This window comes from Podarcis muralis, chromosome 3 (genome assembly GCF_964188315.1).
Source record: "Podarcis muralis chromosome 3, rPodMur119.hap1.1, whole genome shotgun sequence".
NCBI classification, from domain to species: domain Eukaryota; kingdom Metazoa; phylum Chordata; class Lepidosauria; order Squamata; family Lacertidae; genus Podarcis; species Podarcis muralis.
In genome coordinates this window covers 68513225-68534082 of record NC_135657.1, presented here as the reverse complement: position 1 = coordinate 68534082, position 20858 = coordinate 68513225, and the positions used below count along the sequence as shown (strand labels likewise).

The 20858-nt window shown below is 43.1% G+C and overlaps 1 protein-coding gene and 1 pseudogene across 4 annotated transcripts; both read right to left on the bottom strand.

Moving 5' to 3' along the window:
* Nucleotides 1-116: 116 nt before the first annotated feature.
* LOC114594070 (amine sulfotransferase-like) lies at nt 117-5814 on the bottom strand (annotated as a pseudogene). The gene is made up of 6 exons (XR_013392272.1): nt 5492-5814; nt 4406-4614; nt 2914-3040; nt 1983-2077; nt 807-987; nt 117-415 (listed from the first exon to the last, which is right to left on the bottom strand). The product of XR_013392272.1 is annotated as an amine sulfotransferase-like (transcript).
* Nucleotides 5815-7517: 1703 nt separating this feature from the next.
* LOC114594069 (amine sulfotransferase-like) lies at nt 7518-15501 on the bottom strand. 3 transcript variants are annotated; one of them, XM_077926073.1, is made up of 7 exons: nt 14743-15501; nt 13020-13168; nt 11294-11502; nt 9607-9733; nt 8748-8842; nt 7975-8155; nt 7518-7819 (listed from the first exon to the last, which is right to left on the bottom strand). In XM_077926073.1, exons 2-7 carry the CDS (start codon nt 13159-13161, stop codon nt 7695-7697), a joined length of 879 nt encoding a protein of 292 aa, XP_077782199.1. In that variant the 5' UTR covers nt 13162-13168; nt 14743-15501; the 3' UTR covers nt 7518-7694. The 3 variants fall into 3 exon arrangements, with proteins under 3 accessions (XP_077782199.1, XP_077782200.1, XP_028579063.2); XM_077926074.1 differs by having other exon boundaries at nt 15336-15501; XM_028723230.2 differs by lacking the exon at nt 14743-15501 and having other exon boundaries at nt 13020-13351.
* Nucleotides 15502-20858: the final 5357 nt, after the last annotated feature.

Sequence of the window (20858 nt, the reverse complement as noted above, 5' to 3'; positions counted from 1 at the left end):
CATTTTCAACCTACAAGAAACTATTTCTCCGTATTGCAAAGAAGAAATTTAATAGAACAAAATAGGAGCAACAAAGAGTCAGAAATTAGGACATGCTCAGGGGTGTAGAAACAGAGTAAGAACACAATACGAATGTAATTTTATTGTGTTTTTTAAAAATCTTGCACATATTACAGTATTATATTAGGAGGCTATTAAGCCACAGAGTTTTTCTCACTAACTCTTACAAATAGGCCTGGATTAAATGCATACAGTGCACTTTATTTCATCCTTCCAAGCTGAAGGCAGACTCATGATTCCTCATGGATGTCCCAGCAGAACTCGATGGGCAGCTTTTCCATTCTCTCCTTAAAAACGCTGTCAAACCTTTCATTTTGTGCGACTGTCATCATGTTCTTCCAGTCTCCAACAGTGCCTGGCCCAGGAAGCAGACAGAAAGAACGTGCATTGTGGTGGTCAAATAGATCTCTATAACACCAGATATATTCCATCCCTAGTTGGGAATATGATGATGGTGGTGATGATGATGATGATTTATACCCCACCCATCTGGCTGAGTCTCCACACTCCAGATTGGAAAAACAAATATGCCACCCTTAAATACATATATTTTGAAGGAAACAACAGCAGGGAATGTACATATTAGAACAACTCTAAAATTAGGAAACAATGGAAACAAGAGTTTTATGAAAGACTGGGGAAATGAAATCGCCTTGGTGCCCATCACGTGTCAGACCAATTGTCAGGTGAATCTGTCAGGGATTCTGCAAGCAGCACCAAGTCAGTTTGATCTGCCACTGACTTACCTTTGCGAAGATAATGTCCTTTGCTGTAGTCCATGAACTCCGGTGGCAAGAAGTCATAGTTTGCCCTGGGATCTGCTTTCATTTTATTAAATGTAGCCTGATCCACAACAGCATCCACCTCCTTTTCCGTCAGTCTCTTTCCCAGGAAGTCGCATATTTTCAAGACACAGCTTCTTAGATCCTGAAATGGGAAATAGTTTTGATGTCAAGCCATCCACAATTGAGAGACATAGCAGCCTCATGACTAAAACTCATGGAACAGGCAGGATAACAAGCAGGGGGGACAAGCAGCCAGCATTTCTCTTTGCCTAGTTTGGAATAATTGCCATTGCATTATATTGTACTCGTAACTGTTGCTTTTGTTCTGTGAGCCACCCATGGGACAGCTATTTAAATTGAATCCACAAGTAAATAAATAAACAAAATGCCACCACTCCAGACAGGATGTTCTGTGACATCTCGGCCTGTAAAATGATATATCTTGCTTGGAACACTTTATTTTCAGCCCCATCATCTCTCAGGGTAAATGGTTACAGTGCACTCTTTGGAGTTTAGGGCCTAAAAAGCTGGTCCTAGGTCCATGGCCTCCTGGGCTTGTTTATCTTTTAGAAGGAGGGAAGACTATCAAGGAAAGCAGCAGCTGAATTGGGGTTTTGAACTGTTTGTATTGAACACTCAGTAAACCTTTCACGGTTGGAGTGCTTGTCTCTTCTGAAGAGAGATTGTGTCAGAATTCATTGTTTCCATTAACTATGTTGGTAAAAATCATTGCATTATTGCATATTCAGATATTGTGTGCCTTTTAAAATGCTGCCTGGCTAGAAGATGATTGCAAAGAGGCACACCCTCCCATGCTGTAATTTATTTATTTATTGATAGTTGATGTGGAATATGCTTCAACCACGACTGCTTCGAAATCAGTTAATAATAAAGGGCAACATTTTCATTCCTGGGGGGTGTTTGAAATTGCTTATATGAATTCACAATGGTTTCAATGCAACATGATAAGCTCACTCAGATTGAGACCATAGACTGTGTTAAATTGATAATGAGGGAGATGCAGAATCTCCTTCAGTCAGGACACTTGAATCATCATATTGCTTCCTTCCTCCGTGTTGTAAAGGTGAGTTTTGATGCTTGTTTAATATCAGACTTGGTAACATTTTGACACCTTACCTTCTTCATTTCTTCATAGGTAAGAAACAGAATATTGAAGTCATCCTTGTGAGTGTACCAGCCTTCCACATGGTCCAACCATAAACTTGCAATTACTGATAGGAGAGAAGTTGATTTGGCGTAAATGTAGAGGAGATATATATTTATTTATTTTTTGGAGAGCAGCATAACACTCAGATAAAATGAATTAAAACATTTTAAAGGAACCAAATATGAACCAGCAATGGTGTAAACCATTAGATCATAATAAAATTCAGTCCAACCTTTCAATGAAACAAAGCAGCTTGAAATCGGAATGAGATGGATTGGGAAGGAAAGGAAACAAACAAACACAGGCTGAATGAATAGCACTCAACCTCACCAAACACTTTCTCAGAGAAGGAATTTGCAGGGGAGTTCTGTATTTTAAGGCTCCCTGCAGTGCTTCCCATCCCAGTGTGATGGGAGAGTGATGGGTGGGCTGAGATCAGTCTAGCCTTCCTCCAGCCCCCTTCCTTCCCACACTGGCAGTTTCCTTATATGGTTTGGCAGTTGATACCTACAACATTTAGGAGACCCTGTCTGGGTTTCTGACTTGTAACTTGACACCAATCTCTACACTTCATTCAGGGTTAGGTGATCCACCCTGAAATGATTTGTAGCTGCTTCAGCCCATGCCTGATTTGCTTTGGGAGTTGGTCAAATTTATACCCTACCTTCTGCCTCAATGGTCAGCAGCCATCCTGTGTGCTGTAATTTATTTAGCTGGAAAAACTGTTACGGATGCACATGGAAAATAAGTTTGGACTTCCTCAGAGCAACCAAAAGCATCAGATGTGGCACTCTGGAATAATTCCTTACCACACACTGAATTTATTTTATTTGTTTTCAAAGGAGGATAGGGAATGAAGGGACAAAAGTGACTTGTTTTAGAGCGGCAAATCATCCTTACCTTTTCCAGACAAAAACCTCTCCATGAAAATCCCAAAGTCGTCTACTTTTTCTAGTGTGCGTGCAGCTTTGGTAAAATGATAATAGGAAACCAGAACATCCTTTGGGTTTCTGGCCACATAAACAACCTGCAGGAATAACAACAAATTCTTTTCGGCTTGACTCTCCCAAGGATGAGATAGATATTGCTAGCAATGAAACTGTTCTCCCAAACCTGGCTTTTCCCATAATATTCTCTGCTTGTATCTAATAATAAAATTGTTAACCGTCTGCAGCTTTATTTCTTCTGTGTGGTTTTTAATTGACAGAGTCCAATTTCAATTTCCTTCTTTCCAGTACTGGTAATAGTAACTAAGAGAGAAGAGGATGTGTACTTGATGCTCTAACATTAGAGCCTTTGTACAGTGTTCAAGCTCAGCATACCTGCCTCTCACTGTTGGATTTTTCCTCACCTCCCTGGAGGTTTCTATATCCCGCTGGAACAATGATAAAATATCTTCTTCAGAGCTGGGAGGTTTGCCCTTTGACCCCACCTCCGCTTGATTCAAAGGTGAGTTGTTTGGGTAATCAGAACCAGTGGCGTAGCGTGGGTTGTCAGCACCCGGGGCAAGGCAAGTAATTTGCGCCCCCTAACCCATGGATTTGCGCCCCCTAACCTGTGGATTTGCGCCCCCTAACCCATGGATTTGCCCTAACCCCAGATGTTGCGCCTGGTGCGGTCGGCCCCCCTGCACCCCCCACGCTACGCCACTGATCAGAACTATATCTGATAATCTTTCATCATTTATAAGTCTCCCTATTAGCTAGCCGCTAATAAAGATTGCTTAGCACACAATTTTCTCAGCCGGAAGTCCCCCTCAAGATGCATTTTTGACAGACTCTCCTGTCAGTTATATGACGTTGGTCTTCATTGTCTCAGTCTCCCTTCAAATCTCCTGGAAATCTCATTGCAGCAACATATCCTATGCTGGTTCTTCCTTTCCTGGCTAGCTCATAAGATTACTTTGACACTTTTCTTACACTCCTCCCCACAAATAAAGGATCTTCTGAATTCCCACCATCTCACCCATTGACAAAGCTGACACTCCCAGAACAGCAAAACTTCTGTGGTCTTTTTTCATTCTGATCCAGTGACATAAGCTTTAAGAATCATAGAGAAATGACATGGCTCCTTTTTGTGCTGACCAAACTGTACCACAAGATCGAGGCAGGAAATTCAGGGGAAAGATGCTGATCCTTAGAGAGCTGGCCCACCAGGGAGGAAAGGTTTGGTACGCTCATACTATCCTGGTATGCTAATTATTTTACATGAAGATATGAGTAAGATGTGTAAACACCGGATTTTCCACTTTTTAAAGAATATTAATGATCTGAAAAAGCATACTTCACAATTGTTCTGTTTCAGGTGATAAATGGGATGCGTTCTTTCTGGGCTTAAAACAAAGTGAGACAAACATTTGACTTGATCAAATAATAAATACAGCAAGACCTACTTTCCCTCTTCCATTCCTCAATCCCTTTGGTACTAAATAGTAGGGTAGATGGGTAGTAAAGAGTCGAGGTGACGGTCGATTGACGTAATCCATATTGCGGACATTGGCCTCCAGCCATGGAGCTCTATCTAGTAAGTCTATGTGTTCAGTTCCATCTCGATGACCTTTGTGCAAAATCAAGCTCAAAATATTTTGAGTCCATACTGTTCCTACGAATGAGGATAAGTTATTTAATTCATTCAGTGCCATAAATGTACATACTAGTTTACAGAGCAAAATAATTAAAAACAACATGCCTCTCAATCGTGGAGCTTACTATTTAAATTGCAAACTGTTAGAGACAAGGAAGGATGAAGAAGAAGGGAGTCAAAGGAAACATAGCAAGGGCAGGGCTGGTTGAATAAGAGAATGTGAAGATTCACCAAGGCTTCCTTTCCATTGTGGATGAGAAATAGGAAGCCTTCATGGAATCTGAGGATTTGGGAGGACAGGAAAACATTTGCTAAGATGTTCCTTTCTTTTTCAGAAAACCACCACAAACTCTGTTCTAGATGCTCCCTATAGATGGAAATGCAAATGACCAGTCAAAGTCCAGGGAATAAAAAGAGTTGTCAGTCCTCCAAAGTACTTTGATTCAGCTTATTCCAATCATTATTATTCTTCCCAGGAATTTTGAGAAATGCTCATTGTATTTTGCCTTCTTGTCACTCAATTCCTCAGTGCCTATATAATGCAGACCTGTCAAATTACTGTCTAAACCCCTACGTTCTACCCATTGAATATGTCCCATTTGCACAAAGACTTGGAGCTTCCTCTCCTCTCCCATTCCCAGTTACTGGATCCCCTTCAAAGCAGATCTGGGGATACACCCTATGGGAAGGGAAAGTCAGGAAAAGTTGTGGTGTGCAAGTGGAAGTTCTTGTGTGAAGGGCACAACTGCATTGGACACAGTCCCCTGTTACTGAACAGCTGTGGCAAAAACCTAATGAAATAAAGAGATACAGGTATGAGAGTCTTTTAACAATGGAAGTTTACCAATACCATTTTACAACCACATGCAAAAGGCACACACGTTTCTAATCTTACCTGACTTTGGATAAGTAGCTAGAAACACATCACTGTCCCTGATTTCAAAATCCTCCAGGGAATCTATGTGCTCCGGTGAACAACAATCTGGCTGGAAATAAATTCCTTTGTATTTGACAGCGTATTTCTCGGCTGGTTGCATTGCCTGCATAAGAATAAAGAGCGGAGAAGCAGAGAACAGTTCCCGCTAAGGCGCTGCAAGAGGAAATCACAAAGAAAGAGAGTTGTCATTCGGTGAAATCCTACTGTGCTTTTGCAGAGCTCAAAGCACAATCCCAGGCTTCCCCTACATCGGAGGTGAGCGACATAGAGCTCCAAGGTATCCCCTGTTCCTTGAGGAACAGAAACGTGGCTCAGCATTGAAGCATTTCCCCCCTTCCTTTTAGTTTATTTTCTAAAACGGTGCTGCTTCCGACTCACCGCAGCCTTCCACGTTTCCGCGTAGAGACTGGGCGTCCTTGCCAGAGTCCTTTCGCTGCTTCCTCATTCCCGGGGTTCAGGAAGGAAGTGCTTGGCTCCAGCAGGGCCCTAGAGACCTCCTGCTCCTTCCCAAAGCCCGGGAAGCGCTTGCCGGGCTCCGGCACCGCGCTGCCCTAAATTGGCCCCTGCTGAGGAGAACTTCCTTCTTGAGGCAAGGCTGGTCTCTAACCCAGCTTGCAACTGCGCTTGTTCGGCCCAGCCCAGCCAGGCACCTTTTGCCAGATCCCGCAACCCGCCTCCATTGTTTCCCTCTATTTAGTTGAGCACTCTCGCAAAACCCTTCTCAGCTCTCGTTCTGCCCCACCAGGCTTCTTGTCAGTGGCTCCACTCCGGTCCTTTCCAGGCACAGCAACGGGCGACGAAGCCCTTCCCTCCGAGACTGGGCTCCCAAGGCTTCCCCACTGTCGTCATAAAGAAATCCCAAAGGAATGAGGCAAGAGACAGGGAAATCTTCTGTGCGTGGGAAGAAAAGCTTCGAGGATTTGGTAGAGCATATTTTCTTGCCTGCCTGGGGCCAAATCACTTTCTCTCTTGGTGTTAGCGTCTATCTATTCCTGGGGGAGTCGGAGGTATTTCTTTCTGTTCTGCTCCTCCCCATCCCACATCCAGCGGATCCATGTGTGTTTTCGTAATGAGGGTGCTGGGTGAATACCCAGGGGATCCCTGTTGGGGCGGGTTTTCCAGAACTGAGACACCGCCATCCAAAAGGATGTGGGAGAATGTTTTACTAAGGTCCAATACCAAGATGAAGTACCAGGCTTGCAAAGTGAGCCCTCTGCTTTATGCAAGTGAGGTGTGTGGGCAATGCCAGGAGGCAGGAGCGATGCCTCAACACCTTCTACAAGTGCTGCGTCAGGAAAATTTGGGGTATTGTATGTATCTCTTTGTACACACATGACTTGCATTCCAATCTCAACAACTTTAAACTCCGAAAGAAGCCCCATTGGTTTTAATAAAACATACTAAATAAATCAGCGTTGGTTGGTTTAGAAATCTATCCAAGAAAGGTAGTGACTTTTTTCATTTGCACGCAGCTTATCTAAGATCGAAATTTTCTCAAGCCCAAGAATGAACTTTCAGATCCAACAGATTGGCAGCAATGTTTTCCACCATTTCCAACATCTTCACTATCTTCCACCTTGCTTATTCCAAAGGGAAGAGCCCCCTCCATGCCCGTGGGGTGCCCAGGACAGCTGGGTCAGGCTATAACACCAACCTCTCCCTCCCTCACGTGCCTCTGCACCCCTTGGCAGCAGGTGGCATCCTCTGTCCCTCCAGGGCTCCCTGACTAGGGCAGCTGTTTTTCTCCCCGCCCCCAAAAACACACACAAATGTGTTGAGGGGGTGTTTGTGCATGCTTGCCCAGGTCTGGTCGGGTGCTGCTGACCTAGTCTTTGAAAGAAAGCCTAGATCTGCCCCTGTTCAGATCGCTCTGTTCACTTCTGAATTAATAATTAATAATCCCAATAGTTAGTTTGGGATTCCTTAACTTTTGCACATGGGGTCAGAAATTAGGACATGTTGGAATGTAGAAAGAGAAGAAGCAGACAGTACAAATGTAATTTTATTGTGGTGTTTTTTAAAAAAATATTGTGCATATTCGAACATTAGGAAGCTGTTAAGCCATATGAGAGTTTGTTTGTTTTTTACTAACTCTTACAAATAGGGCTGGATTAAATGCATACAGTGTACTTTATTTCATCCTTCCAGGCTGAAGGAAGACTCATAATTCATCATGGATGTCCCAGCAGAACTCGATGGGCAGCTTTTCCATTCTCTCCTTAAAAACGCTGTCAAACCTTTCACTTTGTGCGACTGTCATCGTGTTCTTCCAGTCTCCAACAGTGCCTGGCCCAGGAAGCAGACAGAAAGAACGTGCATTGTGGTGGTCAAATAAATATCCATAACTCCAGATATATTCCATCCCTAGATGCAATTGTCAGGTGAATATGTCAGGAATTCTGCAAGCAGCACCAAGTCAGTGTGATCTACCATTAACTTACCTTTCCGAAGAAAATGTCCTTTGCTGTGGTCCATGAGATCCGGTGGCATGAACTCATAGTTTGCCCTGGGATCTGCTTTCATTTTATTAAATGTAGCCTGATCCACAACAGCATCCACCTCCTTTTCCGTCAGTCTCTTTCCCAGGAAGTTGCATAATTTCAAGACACAGCTTCTCAGATCCTGAAATGGAACGTGGTTTTAATGTCAGGCCATCCACAATAGAGAAACCTGACAGCCTAGAGACTAAAACTCATGGAATAGGCAGGATTACAAGCAGGGAAAACAAGCAGCCTGCATCTTTCTTTGCCTAGTTTGTAATAATTGCAATTGCATTATACTTTCATTGTTGCTTTTATTCTATGAGCCATGCAGAATGCATTATATTATGGGGCAGCTCTTTCAACTGAGTCCACAAGTAAATAAATAAATGTCCCTGTTGAAGACACAAGGGAGGTTCTGTGACATCTCTACTCAGCATCAGAGGGCCTGTGAAATGACATATCTTGCTTGGGACCATGACACTTTATTTATAGCCCCATAATCTCTCAGGGGAAATGGTTATATGCACTATTTGCTGTCTAGGGTCCGAAAAGCTGCTCCTGAATCCATGGCCTGCTAGGCTTTGAAGAATCTTTAGGAAAGGAAGCGAGACTAGCAGGGGAAGCAGCAGCTGAGGGCACTTGAATAATCAAATTGCTTCCTTCCTCTATTTTGTAAAGGTGAGTTTTGATGGATGTTTAATATCAGACTGCATAGCATTTTGATAACTTACCTTCTTCATTTCTTCATAGGTAAGAAACAGAATATTGAAGTCATCCTTGTGAGAGTACCAGCCTCCCACATGGTCCAGCCATAAACCTCCATATACTGAGAGGAGAAAAGTTGATTTGGCATAAAATGTATATCTGATTATTTCTTGAAAAACATTCAGAGAGAAGCAGTACAAACATATAAATTCCATTAAAACAATTTAAAGGAATTATTTTAAGAACCAGCAGTGGAACAAACCATTAAACAGAAGCTGAATTAATACCACCCAACCTCACCAAACACTTTCTCAGAGAAGGAATTTGCAGAAGAGTTCTGCATTTTAAGGCTCCCTGCTGTGCTTCCCATCCCAATGCGATGAGAGAGTGATGGATGGGCTGAGATCAGTCTAGCCTTCCTCCAGCCCCCTTCCTTCCCACTCTGGCATTTTCCTTATATGGTGTGGAAGTTAATACAACATTTAAGAGACCATGTCAGGGTTTCTGAGTTATTACTTGACACAAATCTCTACACTTGATTATGGATTAGGTGCTCCACCTTGTAATGATTTGTAGCTGCTGCATCCTGATGCAGGCAGCATACAAATCCACCTGATTTCCTTTGGGAGTTGGCCAGATCTATACCCTCCCTTCTGCTTCAATGGGCACCAGCCATCAGTGGCATAAAATGGTGTAGTTGGAGTCACAGTTGGAGACTCTTTGTCATGCATGGATGTGGAATTTCCTCAGAGTAACCTATGGCATCAGACATGGCATTCTGAAAAACGATCCTTACCACACAGAGAATTTCTTTAGTCTTTTGTGAAAGGTGATAAAGATGAAGGGACAAGAGTGATTCATTTTAGAGTAGCAATTCATCCTTACCCTTCCCAGCCAAAAACCTCTCCATGAAAATTCCAAAATCTTCTACCTCTTCAAATTTGGCTATAGTTTTGGAAAAATGGTAAAAGGAAACCAAGACATCCTTTGGGTTTCTGGCCACATAAACAACCTGCAGGAATAACAACAAATTCTTTCGATTTCTAAAATAATAAATGGATGGATCTCAGATATCTCTTCTTGTGGATTCTTGGTGCTTCCAAGTTGCTTTACAGCCCTGGCAGCGTCACACTCTTTTGCAACATGAATGTCACATGCACAGTGCAATCCTATGGTGTCGAATGAGCTTATTCTTATTAAGTCTGTTGGATGGCACCCTTGTAACGAATGCCATTTTTTTCTTTTTTTAAAAATACTTTTATTTTGCTTTAAACAAATACATATAAATATAGACAACCAAAATTACAAAAGAAAATTACTTAATAATGATAATAATGATAATAATGAAAAAGCTAAAAAACTACAAAAAATATCAAAATACATGGCATAAAACATAAGAATAAGGATGAGAAAAAATGGGAAAGGGAAAGGGAAAAGGGAAAGGGAAGAAGAAGAAGAAGAAGAAGAAGAAGAAGAAGAAGAAGAAGAAGAGGAGGAGGAGGAGGAGGAGGAGGAGGAGGAGGAGGAGGAGGAGGAGGAGCCAAAACACAGAAAGGCTCATCTACTATACGCTTCCATCAAGGTCACAACAGATCATTATTCTTATCGATTCTCTCTATCTGCATTCCAAGGAATGCCTCATCTTGGTTTCAGGGAACATTTCTCTATTCGGTATCATTCTAAACATAACCAGGTCTTTCTTGTTAAACCCTTATCCCCTAGATCATTATTTATACATTCCCATTCTTCTTTCATCATCTTTTTAGGTTTATCTCGTAGTGCGTCTGTCAGCTTTGTGAGCTCCAAGTACTCACACAACAAATGCCGTGTTTTGAATGGGCAACAAGATGGCTGAAGACTACCACATAAAATGGATGCTGTTGTTGAACTATTAATAAATTGTGCTGATCAAAGAGCGAATGGAATGTGCATGTTCTGGCAAAAGTACTGTACCTGCAAGGAAGTGGAAAGATGGCTGTGCAATGCTAATTACAAACAACGAGTATCGTCTTGTGCCAAAAGTTACAAAAGACCAGGTGCAAAGCATGAGAGTTGTGATATGCCAAGAACATGCTAAGGGTGGATCAGGCTTTTCAGGAGGGCTGGTGTGTCGGACACAGCCAGGATCCCGCTGTCTGCCCACCCAATCCAGAAGAAGAGTGGTGAGTGTATGTGTGATTGTGTGAGTGACTCAGTGCATGTTCCCTTATGTGTTCTGCTTGTTACTCAACAAAGCAATGTTATGTAGAAATTCCAATATATTGGTTGTCTGACTGTTTACTTGTGTTCTGCCTGAAGTGCACTGAATCTCAGATAAAAGAACCTGTTTTATTCTTAACACCCTCCAGGACTTTTACTATGGTGGAGCATAAACTCTGGGATGTTTAGAAGTCATGGGAATTATTCCAAGCTCAGGGTGCACAGAGCATTATTCATTCATATGGACAATGGAATTGCAGCTGGATGAACTGCCCTCAAAAACGGAGAAATGTTAACGGAAACTGAAATGTTCATTTAAAGAGGGCAAGATAAACATTGAATATGATCAAATAATAAATGTGCTGTTTCCTACTTTTGCTCTTCTGTTCCTTAACCCTTTGGGTACTAAATAGTAGGGTAGATGGGAAGCAAAGAGGCGAGGTGATGGACGACTGACGTAATCCACATTGCGGACATTGTACTCCAGCCACGGAGCCCTGTCTAGTAAGTCGACTTTTTCAGTTCTATCTCGGTGACCTTCATGATAAATCAAGCTCAAAATATTTTGGGTCCATATTGTGCCTATAAACGAGAATAAGTTTACTTAATTTCATTCATATGGGGACGTGGGTGGCACTGCGGTCTAAACCGCAGAGCCTAGGGCTTGCTGAACAGAAGGTCGTGGTTCAAATCCCCACGACGGGGTGAGCTCCCGTTGCTCGGCCCCAGATCGTGCCCACCTAGCAGTTCAAAAGCACATAAAACTGCAAGTAGATAAATAGGTACCGCTCCAACAGGAAAGTAACCGGCATTTCTTTGAGCCGCTCTGGTTTGCCAGAAGCGCCTTAGTCTTGCTGGATACATGACTCGGAAGCTGTCTGCGGACAAACGCTGGCTCCCTCGGCCTATAGAGCGAGATGAGCGCAAAACTCCAGAGTCATCCGCGACTGGACCTAATGGTCAGGGGTACCTTTACCCTTTACTTTAATTTCATTCATTGTCATGAATGTACTTAGTGCTTTAAAGAGTGAAATAACTTAAAACAACATGCAATGGGGTGAGCTCCCATTGCTCGGTCCCAGCTCGTGCCCACCTAGCAGTAGATAAATAGATACCGCTCCGACAGGAAAGTAAATGGCATTTCTGTGAGCTGCTCTAGTTTGCCACATGACCCAGAAGCTGTCTGTGGACAAACATTGGCTCCCTCGGCCTATAGAGCTAGATGAGCGCTCAACTCCAGAGTCATCCGCAACTGGAACTAACGGTCCAGGGATACCTTTACCTTTACTTTAATTTCATTCATTATACTAACTACATGTACTTAGTACTTTAAAGAGTGAAATAACTGAAAACATGTCTCTGCATCGTGGAGCTTACTATATGAATTGCAACACTAAAAAGAAATGAGAGAGAGGAAGGGAATCAACACAGCAAGCAGAGGCAGATTTAGGGACCTGGCTACACAGGTTGCCAACACTATGATGTCAAATAGAAGGTGAGAGGTGAGGGGCACCAAATTTTGGTGTCACACAGACCACCACTGAAATAGGGGCAGCAAAGGGTGAATGAGGAACACTGACCAAGGCTTCCTTTCCATTGTGGATGAGAAATGCAGAACTTCCCCTCTCTCTCCTCTCCTCTCCCACTCCCGGTTATTGTCTCCTCCCCACCCCACCAACCCTCCAAGGCAGATTTGGGGAACACTGGGGACACAAGGAGAGAGAAGAGTGCAGGAAGTTCTGGTGTGGAAGTGGAAGTTATTGCATGTAGGGCACAACTGCATTGGATATGGACACCCCCCCCCATGACTGACAAAGCATTTGAATGTTTTTGATGTGTATTTATGTTGTTTTCAAAACCTCAAACATGTTGAGAGTGGTGGAAAACACATTATTTCACCTCTTTTTAAAAAACAAATCAGAACATGGCCCAGTTCACCTTTATGTAACCAGGTAAGTTCCATACTACCCACATTGACCTCAATTTTGCATTTGGTTTTAATCTTGCGTTAGGATAATACAGATACTATGTAGATATATGTGGGTATCCAACGGGGTTGAATTGAAATTATGGTTCAACCTACGAGAATGTACTCTTACCTGATTTTGGATAAGTGACTAAAAACACATCACTGTCTCTTATTTCAAAATCCTCCAGGGAATCTAAGTACTCCACTGAAGTAAATACTGACCGGAAATAACATCCTTTGTATGTGAAAAGGTATTTCTCCTCTGGTTGCATTGCCTGCCTAAGAATAAAGAGAAGAGAATAGTTCCCTCTATTATACGACACTGGGAAATCACAAAGAAATAGAGGTGTCATTTTGTCAAATCCTACTCTTTTTGCAGACCCCATAGCAGAATCCCATGCTTCTCTTCCATCACAGGTGAACAACATATAGGTCCATCATTTAAAGAACAGAGACTTGACCCATCATTGAGGCAACAAAGCATTCTCCCCCCGCCCTGCTTTAAATGTTTTTTAAAATGGTGCTGCTTTCAACTCAAAGCTGGCTTTGCCCCACACAATAAGCCTTTTCTCTCTCACCCTGACATAGTTATTTCTCAAGTGCATGTGTGCAGCATGCAAAATAGCAGCCCTTGGCCTTACTTTATGCTGCCTGGCGTCATAGTTTGGTCAGTGCTGCTATCCTGACACTCATTCTAGTACTCAAGGGAGGTGGGAAGGAAGCAAAAAACTGCTCCCTGGAAATGGATCCATGGGAAATGAAAGACGGAATCTGTTGGGAACTCTTGCCATTTCCTCCTGGGTTCTTGATCAGCTTCAGGAAATTGGGGTGACGTATTTTCCGGGCTTCCTGGGGCCAAACCATAGATGTGCCTGGGGACCACAGGGTGGCAAAGAGAAAGGTATTGTTCACCGCCCGTCTGGCTTCCATTGCCAGCTCTGGCTGAAACTGCTGCTGAAATGTGGTGCCCAAGGACATTCCATGGAGGGAATGCTGCCCTCAGCTTCATCTATGATAATACAGAGAGTGGACTACACATACAATGGGCCCTGTTGGGCAGGCGTTCCCATACTGAGACACCACTGCCAAAATAGCTCTTTCTTTTTTTGTCTCCTCCCTGCTCCAATTTCTCTCCTCCCACGTAGCGTCTGACAAGGAAGGCACTTGCAAGGGTGGGCTCAGTGCATGGTATAAGGAGGCGGGGAATTATTATGGGAGAAAGTTCAAGGCTCCGTTGGGTGCTGAGGAAACCAAAGTTGTCGCCAGTTGTCGCCAGGTCTTTTATACCTGTTGGGACATTTCAGGCCATAATATATAATATGATGCATGACATCAAGATATACCACCTTGTGATATTATAGATCAATGGGTGTTTCATAAATATTTAAATAAAAATAAAATCCATTGCTTAAAAGGGATGAAGAAAGAAAGTGCCATGAAGCCTGAAAATCACTTTAATTCTCTATATAAGTCTTGTGTTTCATCGCTAAGAAATGCAACAATCGTTTAGTGGAAAACATTGGATGTCCAAAATAGTAACAAGAAAAATACTCCGTTTGATTTTCCAATATATAAATTAAGGGTTGTATCCCATGCCGAATGAGCAGGGTTCGACTTGCACAATGGGAGTTCACATTCAGTCCTCTCAAAATAACTATTAATCTCTGGTAACACAAATGTTGCATTCTGTGTGACACCATAAAATAATATGAACTGTGACAAGAGTTTTCATGCATCTGATGAAATACCTTATTGCCCCGCAGAATTCTTGCAAGAAAGAGTAGATTAGTTGTTTGTCATTCAGTAGTCCTGCTTTTCCCTGGAAAGTTTAATTTACAAGAAAACTTACCTACCTTTTGTTTTTAGAGTCAAAAAGTGTGCAAGAGAGAGGGAGACACCGATCTCTTCTGTAGCTTGGAGTATTTCAGTTTTTCAAGGCTCACGTTCAGAGCTCTCAAGGAAACTGCTTTATAGAATTCTGTTAACTAATAAGAGTTTGATTAAATCGATGGCTCCTCTTTAGTAAATCATTCCTTGCAAGTTATGCAAGAAAAGAACAGTAACACAGGAGCATCGAGGCACATAATCTAAAGAACAACATGGGAAGAACTTTGCACAAGCAACAGCCAATATCAACAGTGGTCTTTGTCCGTTTAAGAAATAAATGCAGTATTATATCTGGTCCACTAGTAGAAAATGGGCTCAAATTGTACGAGAGACCTGAGATTCACCAATTGATGTCTATTTGTATACACATGCCTGCACTGACTTACACCCCAATAACACCAACTTTAACTCCAAAATAATTCCTTTTTGTTTTAATCCAGAATGAGGCAGCTAGACTGGTGACTGGGAGTAGCCGCCGAGACCATATAACACCGGTCCTGAATGATCTTAATTGGCTCCCAGTCCGTTTCCGAGCACAATTCAAAGTGTTGATGCTGACCTTTAAAGCCCTAAATGGCCTCAGTCCTGTATACTTGAAGGAGTGTTTCCACCCCCATCGTTCTGCCCGGACATTGAGGTCCAGCGCCGAGGGCCTTCTGGCAGTTCCCTCGCTGCGAGAAGTGAGGTTATAGGGAACCAGACAGACGGCCTTCTCGGTAGTGGTCCTGCCTTGTGGAATGCCCTCCCAGCAGATGTCAATGCAATAAACAACTATTTAACTTTTAAAAGTTAAACCCCTGTTTAGGGAAGTGTTTAATGTCTGATGCTGTATTATTTTTAATATTCGGTTGGAAGCCACCCAGAGTGGCTGGGGAATAAATTTATTATTATTATTTATTATTATTACTATTATTATTATTATTATTATTATTATTATTATTATTATTATTATTAATATTATTAATAACAATGTGGCGTTCGTACGGAGCCCCCGGTCGTCTCACGGACTAGTGACCCATACACCACTAATCCGCTGCCACCAACCAGGTCCTCCCTGGTAAAATCACTTCAGTCTCAGTCAGCTTTTCAATTCATAAAGAAGAGTGTATTTTATTTCAGACTTAAAACAAAACCATTACAGCATTCCAAACAGTGTTCCTCTTTACTTTCTTAGTCTTATGTTCCTCTCTCTATCTCTGCTACCACCCCACACAACTGCCCTAACTGTCTCTCTATTACCAACTGCCTTTCCCAACCAGCCAACCCACTCAAAAACCAACCAACTACCGACCCACAACTCCCAACGAACTCCCAGAACTCCTCCCAGAACTCCTTTATAGACCCACTGACTCCACCCCCTGGGTCCTGTCTGTGCAATCTATTTAACTATTTCCCCTTCAGCACTCTCTCATATATGGTAACGTCACATACCTCCCCCCTTAAGAAGTTACGATTCAGGAGGGTTAACTTCCTAAAGTTACACTCCTGATCAAATAGTTTTGTATGTGGTTTTGTTTTTGTTTATTCACATATATATACATACAAAAACAAGTAAATTGTTGATTGTCTTTGTTCATCCTTCACTCTCTGGTTTTTGTGATAAGGCATCCGCCACAATGTCCAAGGATTCTTTCTCAACCGTCGAGAGGTGCTTTTCTCTAGGCAGTAACTTCTTGCTGATGTAGGTGATTGGATATAGGTTTCCTTCTGGTCCTGGCTGGCTTAAGACGGCCCCGTTTCTGGTGTTTGAAGCGTCCTCCTGTTACACGGTAGGGGTTCACAACAATGGGTTTGGCTTCCCCTGTGTCGATCCGATGTTCCACACCTTTGGCCACTCCTGGAATATTACTGAACAAGGATTCATATTCCAGCAAGATCTGTTTTGCTTCCTCTGGCTGTTTAAGGGTTAAAGTCAGAGCCAATTTTATGTCTGTTAATCTACTCTGGGACTCTCTCTTGTTCCCCCAGCATGGTATGTCTGGTTCACATGGATCCTCTCGTAAGGCATACAGTGTCCATTTTTCTGTTCTAAAATACGGTTTGATCATATTTACATGCACCACTTTTCGCCCTTCCTCTCCTTGCTGGATCACATAATTTACTTCATTCATTTTGGCTTTTGTTTTCCCTGGTGCCTCTTCTCTGACATATGTCACAGGTTTGATAGTATTGTTTTATTTGTTTCCCCATTCCTGGCCAATAAAAATTTTGAGCCACTCTGTTTTGTATGTGTAATACCCATATGCGCTCCAAATACACTGTTGTGAGCGTGCTGCAGGATTTTGCCTTGGTATTCATGTGGGATTACTAATTGTCTTCTCACTTCTTCACCCCCCCTGCATGGTGGGTCAAGGACTTCTCGATATAAAATGTCCTTGCTCAAACAAAACCGTTCTGGGCACTAAGGAGTTAACGGCCTCTCCGACTCGGCTGCCTCAAAGTACTTTTGTAACTCAGTATCTTCTTTTTGCTTTTTGACAAAACTTGAGGTTGGACTTTTAGTCAAAGGAAATAAAAAGCTGTCTTTTCTTTCCTCACACTGATCATTCCTTTGCTGTTCTTCAGCATTGTCTGCCTTTGCTACTGTATCCACCCCCTCAGGTTTAGGTGACTGTGGGCTCCCTTTTGCTCTGGTAACTATGAAAGTACTCTGCACATGTTCTAAAATGTCCCAACCAATGAGCACAGGGGCGGGAATTTCTCCCGAAAGGGCTACCTGCCACTTCCCTGCCCAGTTTTTGAGCCTGACATCTATTTCTGACACCTTTAGGATCTCTGCTTGTTTCGAAAGTCCTTTTAATGTCATTACTTTCCCTGGAATTATGGCCTCATCCCTGATTATTTCCGGGTGGACTATGGTGACTTGCGATCCCGTGTCCTTTAACCCAAGATATCTTTTCCCCTCAGCGCCTAGGACTTGCCGATCGAAAGGTCGGCGGTTCGAATCCCCGCGGCGGGGTATGCTCCCGTTGTTCGGTCCCAGCGCCTGCCAACCTAGCAGTTCGAAAGCACCCCCGGGTGCAAGTAGATAAATAGGGACTGCTTACTGGCGGGAAGGTAAACGGCGTTCCGTGTGCGGCTCTGGCTCGCCAGAGCAGCGATGTCACGCTGGCCACGTGACCCGGAAGTGTCTCCGGACAGCGCTGGCCCCCGGCCTCTTGAGTGAGATGGGCGCACAACCCTAGAGTCTGTCAAGACTGGCCCGTACGGGCAGGGGTACCTTTACCTTTACCTTTTTATCTTTTCCCCTCTATCCAGATATACTCTCCAGCGTTCTTTAACAAGAGATAAGCTATTTCCCAGTAAACAATGCCACATGCAGAAATGGCTCATTTTGTTTTTGTTTATCATCTAAAGCTAATGTTTTCAGGAATACCTTTGCATAGAAAATGCACCTGATGGCTTCCTGTGTTCTCCTTGCTAAACTGTCCAAATTTATACTGCAAACGACTTTTAATGTCTTGTGCTTGGGCAGCTCCACAACTTTGTCTACCTCCCATACCTCAGCTTTCCCCCCACAAAATCACAGGGGGTTGTTTATACAACACCCCCGAGATTGTGAAAGCGCAGTTTATTTTATGATTGCAGGGTTTTTTATTTCAAATGATGGCAAATCTCAGTTGTGTTTCCTGATAAATGATACTGACTTCATATGTTGGAGTGATAGATGCTTCAAAGCCCATACAAACATTCCTGGCCGATAGATATTGGTTTCCTGATGTCCTTTATCCATCAGCTTTAGTTGCCACGCAGACAGTAATAATACTTCAGAACAGGGATGGGGAGTGATCAAATTAATGTTTTAATGCAAGTCCACCTAATTTCAACTTCCTGAAACAGTATGTGAACAGAAACACAGCTGCAGTTCATCCATAAAAATTCACACATCTTCAGATTACGTGATACACCTTTCCAACCAAATAATGTGTGTATATTAGGGGAAAGTGTTTATGATATTATGCCGATAATAGAATGTATATTTTACTGAAAATATCATGCAAAATTTAGTATATTAACAAAAAATATTGTGTGTGTATATTAAGCATCTTTGTATTCAGCATTATTTGTATATCAACAGAAATGTACACTAAAATGCAGACAAATTTTCATGATTTTTTTCTCTTCTGCACAAACTGGTGCAGAAATATGGTGAACCAAAAAGAACTGTGGAAATGTGAGAAACTAAGAGGAAATCCAAACAGATAAGATTCACTCATCCACACCCTTAAAAACTAGAAGAGGCAGAGGCAGTTTTTAAATCTGAAAGCAGAGATGGATCCTGCCACACCTACTGCTTGCTGAAAATAGGACTGGGCAACTCAACCTGTACTAAATTATATTGAGATGGTTTATAAATATCAGAGTCTGGTTCAAGTTTGGGATCTGAAGAATGTGTGCTGCTACGCTCTTGGAAGAACACAAAGAACCATTTATTTAGGTCTTCTTATAAAATGTAATTCCCCTTCATGGGTCACTACCTTGTTGTGGCGAAGGGGCTTCAATAACTCTGAGAAGCTCTGTGATGGCCTGGGAATCAGAGGCTGAACCGGAGGAATCCCAGCCTGCACAGGAGTCCCCGCCTCCAGGGCCGGCTGACCTGGGGCAGGGCCTTGATTCTGAAGTGCCTGCACCTGTGCCGGATCCTCAGGAGCAGGCACCAGGTGAATCCAATCTGGCTCCGGAGGCGATTGAGGATGCATTGCCTACAGGTGCGCCTCTCCCAGCCGTGTCAGGGGAAAGTGAGTCTCCCCCTGGGTCCAGTAACCCACCGGCCTCTCCTGAGCTGCAGAGGCTCAGGGCAGAGAGGCGGAGGGAACTGGTTTCTCCCAGGAGGAGTGCTAGCCTTAAGGCCAGGAGAGGTGGGTCACCTGGGGGCCGGGACCGCCCCTTGCCTCAGAGAAGATAAAGGCCAGTCAGCCCTGTCCCAGGTTGCGGGAGCAACGTCGTTGAAGAGCTGTTTCGGCCAGCATCCAGTCCTGTTCCCCCAGAGTTCCTGTCCTTGCCCGGCTCCTCGCTGTGGACCCCACTTCGCCCGTGGAGGACTGTCTGCCGACCCTCGACTCAGGTCCTGGATCTCGCCCCACGGTAACCTCCCCCCCTGGACCAGCACAAGCTCTGAGCTATGCTGTGCAGGGCCACCCAAGCCGGACAGGTCATAGCCAAGTGTTTAGACTCAATGTGATTCACCTGGAGAAGGAACTGGCAAACCACTCCAGTATTTTCCCAAGTAAACTCCATGGACATAAAAAAGGAGAAGCTTTGAGAAGAAAGGGAGAGTTTCCAAGGCATGCTCTGGTTCATGGGATCACAGAGAGTCAAACACAACTAAGACGACTAAACAACAACAACAAATAAAATGTAATTAATTTTATCTATGCCTTTTCATGTGATCGTGTTTGCTGTGTGAACTACAGGGGGGAGTATGTGTGTCAAATCACTTCAAGGAATATATTTGGGGTGCATTTGTCTCTTATCAAGTTTCACTGCCTTGAAGTGGCATGCAGCATGTGAACACAATTTTTTTCTACAGCTAGCCCTGTTTCCAGATTCTGATTAATCATTGCCCTCCAGTAGGAATCAAATGCTTTCACCATCTAAAATGTTTGTGAGGCAGTTAGATAGTTCTCCCATTTATCTTTTTCAAACCCACTCAGATACACACTTGAGGGCCCTTTGCAATGTTTATCATCCTTGGGGTCAGAGGAGTTCCTCTGGAATCAGACTTTGTCACTCTTCTTGCACAACCTTTCTCCAGGGGAGTGAGGCGAGGAAGCGACAAGCAGCCCTGTCCTCTGAATTAAAGCCAAATGTGTTCAAGAACACTTTCCCTCATAATAAATTTGTTTAGGAATGAAGCATTCAAAGAGATTATTCAGTACCGTAAAAATAAATATTTGTTGCAGCAATCACAGTTTCCCCCCCAATTATTTGCAACACATGGATTGCTAATTGCACAAGCATTCTTTCAAGGGCCAAAGGTGAGTAAGTGACAAGCAGCATACAATAAAATTGCTCTTGTAATTTTTATGTTACTTTTTCTACAGTTCTGAAATTATACTATATCACACATTTATGCATACCC